The following is a 10,294-nucleotide window of genomic DNA, read 5'->3' on the forward strand; positions in this document are numbered from 1 at the left end:
TACGTGTTTTTAACAGTCTACACGCAGTGACAGTTAGTTTAGTTAGATGCTCAGTATATAATTAGCAATATCAGGAGGCAATTTTAGCAGCTGAGAGGTAGGCATTTCAGAGTGACGTACGTGCTACTACTACTGCTCATACTGAGTCATAGGGTCTATTTAGCTCCAAGAAACGGTATTGCTAGGGTTAGAATACCTACGTCAATACGGTGTATTGACGTTAGTCACACAGCCTGGTCGGGTTAAGGGTCTATTAAGTATTAGTATTACTATTTAGCTCTAGTACTATAGCCTGCTTACATTAACTGCCGCTGGCCAGCGGCTATAGTACTAGAGCTAAGGGTCTATATGCACAGGAACTTGGACCGTTTCAATAATAAAATGATGGTTAATAAATACAACTTGTCAGTACTACTACAGTACCAGCAATAGTCTTAATGTTTGATTTGACCTAATAACTTCACTTCAACACCGTCCAATACACCGCTGCAACACATAGCCTGCACGCCATTGTGCATGCACAGATACACAGTAGGTTAGAGGATACACACTCTAGGATACACACTCTAACCTACTGTGTATCTGTGCATGCACAATGGTGTGCGGGCTATGTGTTGCAGCGGTGTATTGGACGGTGTTGAAGTGAAGTTATTAGGTCAAATCAAACATTAAGACTATTGCTGGTACTGTAGTAGTACTGACAAGTTGTATTTATTAACCATCATTTTATTATTGAAACGGTCCAAGTGCCTGTGTCTATATGTCTCCCAGGGTACTGCCGGAACGTACCCTGGTCACTATTTGATATGGTTAGGGTTAGGAGTAGGCGTAGGCGACTCCCTAGACTCGTTAGTGGAGTAGGCGAGGTACGGTCCGGCATATTATTATTATTAGATAGTACCAGGATACGTTCCGGCAGTACCCTGGGGGACATATAGACCCTCTCAGCAGTACTAGTAGTAGTAGCGACACTGTGACTGTGCTGACCGCCGCCCAGTGTTCGAAATTCACGTCGGCCCGTCGGCCCGCCGCCGACAGTTTCGATGCCGGGCCTACAGCTTCTTGATAAAACAGGCCCGCTGATCCTACAGCTATTTGATCACCGAAAATTCGAAACACTGAGAAACTGTTACCTGTAGAAATCTGTTCATGCATATTAACTTCCAGGGATGGGCAACTGGACGCAACTAGTCGCTGCCGATCGCTTCCAGTTGCTCGAAATCCAGTTGCTTCCAGTTGAAGCCCGACAAGCCCCCCTTAAGGGACAACACACAGATGGAGGTGTTATGTGCTGTACTTAAATTTTTGCTACTGCTGTTGTGGTTAGTTGTTGCACATGATGTCAATAGAAGATGAGTGCTAATCTCTGAACTGTTGCTTGGCAGAGGAAGGCAGAGAGCAGCTGCTGAACATTAACCTGCGGGAAGTGAAGATGTGTGCTGATGTAGAGCTCCCAATCATCGCTGATAAGCTGGAGGGCTACTCTGGTGCCGATATCACCAACGTTTGCAGGTGCTGCCACCTATAGCGACACAAAATATAACCTTTACGTTTTCAGTGAAAAAAGCTGACAGTCGCTGTTATAGTGGAAATGTTAGCAGACATTAGTTATGTAAATGGCGTGCATATGCATACCTGCAGGAACTAAGCACAATCTCTATAACAATAATATATACATACGTAATCATATAACACTCCCTGATTAGGGTATAATCTTTCTAGCAAATATCGTATGATGTTTAATGTGAAAAAGGTAATTGTTTCACGTTGCTCCCACTCAGCGTCGTTATCGTTGTCTTGCAGGGATGCATCCATGATGGCCATGAGACGGCGCATCCAGGGCCTCACCCCCGAGGAGATACGAAATCTGGACAAGAACGACCTTGAGATGCCGACAACGATGGCCGACTTTAAACTGGCATTAACAAAGGTCTCCAAGTCGGTATCAAAGGACGACCTTGAGAAACACGAAAAGTGGATGAAGGAGTTTGGGGCATCTTGAGTCAGGTGTACTTGCAATGATTCCTTCAATGGTGCGTGATGAGTCTAGGGCAACTATACAACGGTAGTCAGAGTGGTGACAGTGGATTGTCCTGACATCCGGTTAGTGAAATTTAGGTGCATTTTGGTAATTTACTGTCTTTTAGGTAATAGTTGCAACTAAATATAAATTGATATTTATTGATGGACTGTCATTAGTTATATCAGTAAGTACTCACCTCACTGAGCAAGTAATAATGAGGCCAGAAGGTTGTCACTGTATCTATTTAACACTGTTGCCCTGCACTAGGTATCAAACGAGTGAGAAGTAACACACCGTACTTCCTGGTGTAATAACTCGGAATATTTATAATGTATTATGACACCGGTCTCTATGCACTTCATCTCATTGTATTTTTGTAACTGCATTAATTTATTTCTAATGCAAGGGACGAAGAATTAGTTGAACTCGAATTGTGGCGACTGTATCGTGTGCAGGCGTAACTCATGCATACATAGCATGTCCTAGTAAACATTCACAGCACACACGCCCACATGTATGTACATGTCTTGATGAAGTCAGCAGTGAATAAAAACACATTTGTTTTTATTCACTCCTGATTAAATGAACCCTGCTCAAAATAAGTAAGCTTACCTGCCATACTTGTGGTCAGAGCTTGATTCGGTGACAACCTGTGCTTATATATGTGTTATTATACTGGTACGCAATAAGTACCCATGTTGTTATGTTATGCAGTCCTAAAAATGTTTATCAAATGTATGAAAATGAGTTATTCATTAGATCACACGAATTTATCCTTCTGTACTATATAACTTAAGGTAAATCTTCTTAAAACTACTCCCGTACTAGAACCCCCTAGTTTGTATGCCCTGCTCTGTAGGCTCGACTTAAAACAACTATGGCTTAAACTTCCAGTTATAAACAGCAATAACTGCCACCTAGGTATCCGTGTAAATCGTCTTTGCAACCTGCAGCCTGTCAGAGCTTTTGTCTAGTTTTTTTTATATAGGGAAAACTTCATATAAAGTTTAATATCAGTCATGTGAATAAAGTGATATGGTTAAAGCATCGAGACTACAAGGAGAGCCTGTGTATCCAATTCTCGACTATGTAAAATGAAACGAGTAATCTATTTGTTACTCATGGTACACTTCTGAATTGCTAGACACAAACATTAAACAGCAGATTTTATTACAAACGTACCTTAAACAGTAGCTTTATTTACACATTGTACATTTTTATATAAATTTGATTGTGATATTACTGAATCATTAATTTCATTGATTTCCATACTTTGTAAATTAAAACACATACATTATTAAGAACAGTGATGCTGACGTAAACTAAACAGCATGCAAACATAACATAATCTGCTGCATTCACAAGAATCACCGTTCTTTATTCAAAAAGAATGCAGTAGCAATAAACAATAACAATATCTAGTTATCCTAGGTTAACCAGTGTCATTCATAACAATCAGACTAGTTTCCAGTATAACCAGGTTGCACGTGAAAACAGATCTTGCTCATAGACCCTGTCACAAGCTCTGTCCTCTTCACAGCTAAAGCTTCAGGTGTGGAATAGTAAATACAGTTACAAGTGAATACTCGTGAGCAATATGTGCAGATGCAAGAAAATTCACGTGCATTTACACACACATTGTCATTTCAATGTGAATACGTGCTGAAACGACAGCACGGAATGTGCCCTAACAATGAATTCTACAATTTCCTTGCACGTACCGGCCCAAGTTTGCTTTCTTAGTGAAGAATAGTCACGTTTCCTCAATTAGAAAAGTGATCACGCGATATTGCTCGCTCCATCCAACCAGACCAATTTCCTAGGTAAAAGTATCTGCTCGTATTCAATATCCCCATCTGTGTTCATATCAAATTCAATTCAACCATAGAAAAATATAGAAATCCTCGTCACGAACGCCACAATGTCAGGGATGAATCTCTCCATATCTAGTTATTATCAAAGGAAGGCAAGCGGATAGTAACAACAAGTAACAGAGGAAACAGTTCACTGGTCTACATTGCTGGGCACCTCGATTTAGTTCGTACACGTGTAAGAGCTGGGTGGATTCACGACTACATCTTATTGCTTACATAGAAGTGAGTAAAGTAAGTAATGTGTAAACAGTAGTACACGACATAACGAGTAAACGACTTGGAACCTGCACAAGCTGAAGCTATGTAACTTATGCATACACGTATTCACATGATTTTTACGTGCAAGTTAATTAAGAATCGGTGCTGATCACATGTCGACCGACTTACGCTTTACAGACGTGTGGGAAGGCAATTCAGTGTAAGGCATAAGCAACAGATACATGCCCTGTGCCATTCGGTGGGGGTCAAACACAAAGGTCGCGCAGGTGCAACGTCAAGGTTTTGCGTTCATGGTATTATTGCCCAATATACAGAACGAGATAAACATTAAGCTCCTTGATAGCACTAATATTATTACGGTTACATTCGAGTTTTCAATTGAGAGATTAAATATATAGAATTTACAGGCGAGCTTGCGCAGACATTCATTCACTAGCGCGCACTTGCACGCGGATCCGCGTGGCTATGACATGCAGCTTTATTATAGTAACCACTATTAGATTACGCTTGATATTGTTTGGATGACACAAATAGCAATCCTACATATCCGTTTGCAACGTCCGAATTTCCATTTGCGATGCCTATGATCGGAACCTACAGGATGACATTTGTGGGGAATGTGCTTCGAGGAGAGGTAGAACAGGGTGAGATAAATATAACACTGCAGCTGGACTCCATAACGTCACCCCAAGGGGCGCTACACGATAATGCTTCTGCGACATGTCGGAGATAATTAAGGAGCGCACGCACACAGACGCACACGCACGCACGCACGCACGCACGCACGCACGCACGCACACACACCTGCTGATTGAATCTTGCTGACATTTACTGCATCATATACCTTGTAGCTATGTTGTAAGAATGGAGACAGCACTGATGAAGGTAGCTATTTCAGTTCATTCTGATACGGAACGACAGATGATATGACCGAAATATTCGCCACAATAGGGCATGCAGTGACACTGGAATTGTGAGAAACAACCATAGAAATATAGAGAGACACATAGAGTCTAACTAGTATATTATTTCTATGGAAACAACCAAAGGGGAACAATCGCTAATCGACGTGTTGTGTTGTGGAGTACGATTTTGCGCCGCAGTGTAATGTAGTGCTTATATAATGTATCGCCCCACATGTTTGTTCAGCTCAGCAATATTCTATGGAATGAACCCATCAAGCTTAACACAGTGGACATAGGTGGCAGAAAAAAATGACACTAGCAAGTCCAGTCTTTTTATACTGCCCACATTGGCGCTGCTCAGGGGTGCTACCGGAGGGTGGGGGCGTTGAGCGCGTTTTTTGGGGGAGCGGATGGGCATCAACAGTCTTTCTCGCAGGGAAAAAATCAGTAACTAGTCGGGGAACGATTTTTGAAGAAATTTAGCAGTCACTCTGCAGTGTAGTAGTGCTGAGCTCTAATCGCAATAACTCTCGAAAACAATCGGCAGGAGGAAGGAATGATTGATCTGTAAAGAGAAACGTGTGCATGCGTGCGTGCGCACGTACATACATACACGTCTTGTGTGTGTGTGTGTGTGCGTGTGCGTGTGCGTGTGCGTATGTGTGTGTGCGTGTGCGTGTGTGTTCGTGCGTGCGTACGCGTGAATTGTGTGTGTGTGTGTGTATTTATAGATATATATAAGATAGCCAGCCGTAATTTATGCAGGGATATCCATCCACACAAAATGACACAGAGAGCTAGTACGTAGCTATCTGTCAGTGAAGGGATCCAGGCCAGGAGATGACTACAAGAGTCGCAGAGTTGCGTACGTCTTTAAGAATCTGCACAGCTTCATAGTGGGTCAGATTTTGAAGACTGTTCCCGTTCACAGATAGCAGCTGATCCCCACACCTGTGACAGACAAGAACCAATATAAGCTATGAAACACTCGTTAAATAATGCAGGATACTTGCAATATTCTATCAAGGTCGTCTAAACATTGATTTTCTACATTTGATAATATTCCTGACAGGTGACAGTAGTGTAGTGTAGTGATCTCAGATTTGAGTAAAATTTATCTTTATCTTATTATTTATTTAAAATTTGAATCATTGTACTTCCTGCAATCAAATGAAATCTCATCCAATTTAATTAAATCTGAGATTCTTCGAATCAGGACACAAAAGAATAAATCATGCACGAAAGGTATGACTCACTTTAATCTGCCATCGTGTGCTGCTTGCGTGCCTTGAACCACTGCCTTGACGAAGATTGGCTGGTTGCCATGACAACTATCTGCTCCACCTACGATGCTGAAACCGAGGCTGCTGTGATGACCCTTTGAGATAGTGATCGTTCTTGGCAAATGACACATCCTATATAAATATATAGATACATATATATATGCATGAAGACAAATATCAACTGTGATGACGGGAGTCCAGTATTTCCCTAACCATAAACATAACCCTAACTCGATCCAGTGATGGAATTTCAGTAATTAGCTATTCATATGTAATTATTCACTGTATACTATAGGCAGTATAGCTGCCATTGCTAGGCAAGTGAGCTTCCCCATAAACGGTGCCACTGTACACAGGAAAGAACACATTTCCACAATCCCATAAATTACGTACACATATGGTCAGTGAGGTTATATGTAGGCAGGGAAGTCACGCTGTCGGCGAGAGGGCCAGTGACTAGATTTAAGGTGCCCAAACCAAGGAGAGGGCCCGTGCAATAGCTGCTGGCTACGAGGAAAGGGAAGGGGGTCTTCTTTCGAAGAAGACCCCTAGCACTTCCATGTGTCATTGTACTGCACCATGTGGAATAAATTTGCCATGTTTGCAAATATATAGACCTGAAATTCTCACACTGATCAGCTCTCCCCTGACCATCCAACGTAGCACGCTACAAAGGCATATAGGAACCGAGGGTAACAATATCTCTTATACTAATGAAGCAATAAGCTACTTATATGATGGCATTGGGCCGAATACGAGCCAAATAGCCAGGACGATAATCGGAAATATCGGGATTTGGGGTTCTCAAATTTTATCCATTTTCACGCAAATGCAAATGAAAAGTGAAGGGAACACAAAGGACATACTTTGGCAGCGAGAGCCAAAACGTCCACGAGGGCACAAAGTTCTTCATCCCGTCGGTCGTCTCCGAACCCTCAATGATCTTCAGACTGATGACCTTGGACTCTGCAGACGCCTTCAGCACAGTGACAGCTTCGGCATGGGTGAGACCGACTAGGTTTGTGCTGTTTATACTGAGCAGCACGTCTCCCTTCTGTGGAAAACGTCACCACTGTTAGTGTTTAACAATTAATTAAATTCTGGCCTCAATTTACCATCCTCGACCTCCATATCATGTTCGATTTCATATTACATATTCACATACAACTGGAAACCTTTCTGAGCTATGAAGACTCGAATAGGAACTTCCAGATGGTTATTAGTGCCATAAATGTTACCATGATAATACTTCAATATTGTTTAGTATTGTATATAGACCCCGCTCTCTCCAAAAGCCTATATACGGACCTGTATATGTCCCGTCCTGCCGAGACAGCCTTTGTGGTAGATGTTAGAGATGTAGATGGGGGTATTGCCCCTCTGTGCCCCCACACCACCTGCTACGCTCATGCCTAGCGTCTCGTTTGCATCCTGTCACAAAAAACCATCAATGTAATATGACACGCAGTCGCTCCAACTCCTCCCGCTTCCAAAATAACCGTCTCTCGGCCTAAAACCTGAAGCACTATTGACTTTAAAGCTCAGCGCACACGTGAGTAATTTTACTCAAGTAAAATGACGCATGAGTCATTTTACTCACGTGTGCGGCGGATTTTCGTTAACTAATTTAATGCATGCGTTATTTTACTCGATATCAAACGTGTTTGATAATTTTTGACTCATGCGTCATTTTACTTAACGTGTGCGCGCGCGCTGAATAAATTTACTCAACACTGGTACTCACAGCGCATGCATTTAAATCATTGTGCTCGCACAGTCACGTGATCTGCATTACCACTTATTCCTTGAGTAATTTTACTCACGTGTGCGGCGAACGCTGAAAATATTACGCGTGAGTATTTTCATTCATGCGTCATTTTACTTGAGTAAAATTACTGACGTGTGCGCCGGGCTTAACCGGTTTCATTTCCTAAATAATCATGTATCCACCTGCGCCCCAGCTAGCGCACCCATTCACTCGAACCTCTTTTACTTCCCAAAACGTTCCTAAAGAGATGTGATGCATCTCGTCTTTCACTGCACAAACTCTAATCAACCATGGCTCTAGGTTATAATCCCCAACCGTGATGATTTCATCTGAGCGCGTACGTCAGTACCTTGTGCACGGTGATAACTCTCTCTCTGCACACCCTGTCCGCCATTATACTTTTAATGTTCTGTACGAGTTTGGCAACGTTGTCGTTCGGAGCCAAGCGAATAAGATCAGGAGTCTGAGAGCGGGTCTTCCTAGATATAAGAATCTCCACTTTGCTCCGACTAGCCTGAAGTGAATACTCACGATAATTAATACAGGATAAATTTGAGATTGTAACAGACACGGGCATTAACGAAACCCTAAAAATAATGAATTTTTATCTCAATTTTATTATGTCTTTATCCCGCAATTGAAGCTATAAGAAGCTGCTGTGGACGAAGTACAAAATAAAAACAAAATTGAAATCACACAGAAATGGAGAAAGAAATATACATGCTAAATCGTCATGTAGCCTACATCATTAGGGCCTAATATTCAGTTATAATCTATTCTCATGGTTATAATGATTACGATCATTATCAAGAGCTAATAATACCTAGGTAATATCAAACTAGTGTTGTTATTAGCTCTCCTATTAGCTTTATTATTTATTAGGTATTAGGTATTTAGGTATTATTAGGTCTTGTCATTATGACTGATTATAATTACGATAAAATGACTGCTGAAATATTTGTCAACACCCCCGCCTGTACAAGTGTGACGTCATACCGAGATGTGTGTTGGACTGATGCACCTGGGCGTCTGCGTTGTTAAACCACATCTTGGCGAGCAGCCACGTGTACTTGGGGTCGCTCGGCACGAACACCTGCAGACGAGAGACGGGCGTGGCTACAGCAGACGAAACATGCACAAGATGCCGCCATTTCTTATCACGCGCGTATAATATATATATCCTATAATATACTTGTTGTATATTATACTGGGCTTATTATGTCATAGCCATGGTATAGAGACCTTTGCTGATATTTCGCGGTCATATAACCCATGTGGAAGGTTGTGCTGATTCATCAGAGGGGGTTCAAGAGTAGAATAGCTTAGCCGTGAGGGAGGCAGTAGCGGTTTGTCGTGGGAGTCATAGCAACACGAAGGAAAACCGCATGGGATGCGGCTGGTACTTCAAGGTTCCAGCATGGCCGAGCAGGGATGGGGCACGCCTAAAGAGGGTAAACTAACCGGATTTCCGGGTCCCTTTTCTTGATGAAGCTGGATAGCGACAGGCACCATTGCCTCGTCCTCTCTCACGTAGAACAGAGCCAGCGGAGCACACACCTGCAAGGTAGTCACAGCGGACGTACATCAAACGTTCACACCTCATCCTGCTGCTGCTGGAACGACCCCCCATCGATGGCCGTATCGGCGATACAGTCGGGGCGTGCTATAACTGATACTTATTTACTTATTTTGTTGTTTGAGCAGTCTTACAGGCGAGCAAAGCTACAAGAGACGCGTGAGAGTGAATGTATAGCGACTATTTAAAGTCAGAAATGACGAAACAAATGAATCTTCGACTCTTTTCAGAATGATCGTATCTTCATTCCAGTACCCTGCGCTGGTTGCGCAACTCGAGAATCCATTATTAGTGCGGCGGGGGCGCGTTGCAGCAGGGTATAGAGACAGACTATTGTACAGAAGAGTTGTATGCCGCAGTTTAAGCTTGGGGTAGGGCGCGACGGTGGCGACCTCTATACGTGCGCGACGATGGCGCCTTGCTCGTTGCTCACCTTCTTGTCCGGTATTGTTGGCACGCCCTCTAGGATCTTCAGGTCGACATAGAAGAGCTTCTTCTTGCCGATGGCGCCCTCTATAGTGTTGCCTTCTAGGAAAGGTCTCACGTGATCATCGGTGACTGCGAAGCTGCAGGGAGCGGGGAGAAGGGAGGAGGCAGATGTGATGTTATACCCGTGTCACTGATACATCTCTGTAAGAAGCTGCAG

General features: G+C 42.8%; 3 protein-coding genes across 3 annotated transcripts in view; 1 reads left to right on the plus strand and 2 right to left on the minus strand.

Annotated features, from left to right (window-relative positions):
* The first annotated feature begins 1,412 nt into the window (after window positions 1-1,412).
* On the plus strand, window positions 1,413-4,871 carry LOC106811514 (katanin p60 ATPase-containing subunit A-like 1). The gene is made up of 2 exons (XM_014815170.1): window positions 1,413-1,512; window positions 1,804-4,871. The coding sequence occupies exons 1-2, from the start codon at window positions 1,433-1,435 to the stop codon at window positions 2,000-2,002; spliced, it is 279 nt and encodes a 92-aa protein (XP_014670656.1). The 5' UTR covers window positions 1,413-1,432; the 3' UTR covers window positions 2,003-4,871.
* Window positions 4,872-5,836: 965 nt separating this feature from the next.
* LOC106811504 (ligand of Numb protein X 2-like) lies at window positions 5,837-8,876 on the minus strand. Its single transcript, XM_014815147.1, has 5 exons — window positions 8,871-8,876; window positions 8,422-8,586; window positions 7,613-7,735; window positions 7,171-7,358; window positions 5,837-5,972 (listed from the first exon to the last, which is right to left on the minus strand). The coding sequence occupies exons 1-5, from the start codon at window positions 8,874-8,876 to the stop codon at window positions 5,837-5,839; spliced, it is 618 nt and encodes a 205-aa protein (XP_014670633.1).
* Window positions 8,877-9,068: 192 nt separating this feature from the next.
* Window positions 9,069-10,294, minus strand: part of LOC106811509 (arachidonate 5-lipoxygenase-like) — a gene marked incomplete at its 3' end in the record, with an annotated part of 20,911 nt that continues 19,685 nt past the window's right edge. The window contains 3 exon segments of the mRNA XM_014815153.1: window positions 9,069-9,165; window positions 9,534-9,629; window positions 10,082-10,214. Of these exon segments, the coding sequence (XP_014670639.1) occupies window positions 9,069-9,165; window positions 9,534-9,629; window positions 10,082-10,214 (326 nt within the window).

This window comes from Priapulus caudatus, unplaced genomic scaffold (genome assembly GCF_000485595.1).
Source record: "Priapulus caudatus unplaced genomic scaffold, Priapulus_caudatus-5.0.1 Scaffold547, whole genome shotgun sequence".
NCBI lineage: Eukaryota > Metazoa > Priapulida > Priapulimorpha > Priapulimorphida > Priapulidae > Priapulus > Priapulus caudatus.

Excerpts from the sequence above, each read along its gene's own strand:
- LOC106811514 (XM_014815170.1), top strand. The coding sequence starts at position 1,433 with ATGTGTGCTGATGTAGAGCTCCCAATCATCGCTGATAAGCTGGAGGGC. Across the intron at positions 1,513-1,803 it reads GATATCACCAACGTTTGCAG|GGATGCATCCATGATGGCCA; the intron begins GTGCTGCCACCT and ends GTTGTCTTGCAG.
- LOC106811504 (XM_014815147.1), bottom strand. Across the intron at positions 7,359-7,612 it reads GCAGGACGGGACATATACAG|AAGGGAGACGTGCTGCTCAG; the intron begins GTCCGTATATAG and ends CGTTTTCCACAG. Across the intron at positions 5,973-7,170 it reads TTTTGGCTCTCGCTGCCAAA|GTGTGGGGATCAGCTGCTAT; the intron begins GTATGTCCTTTG and ends TGTCTGTCACAG.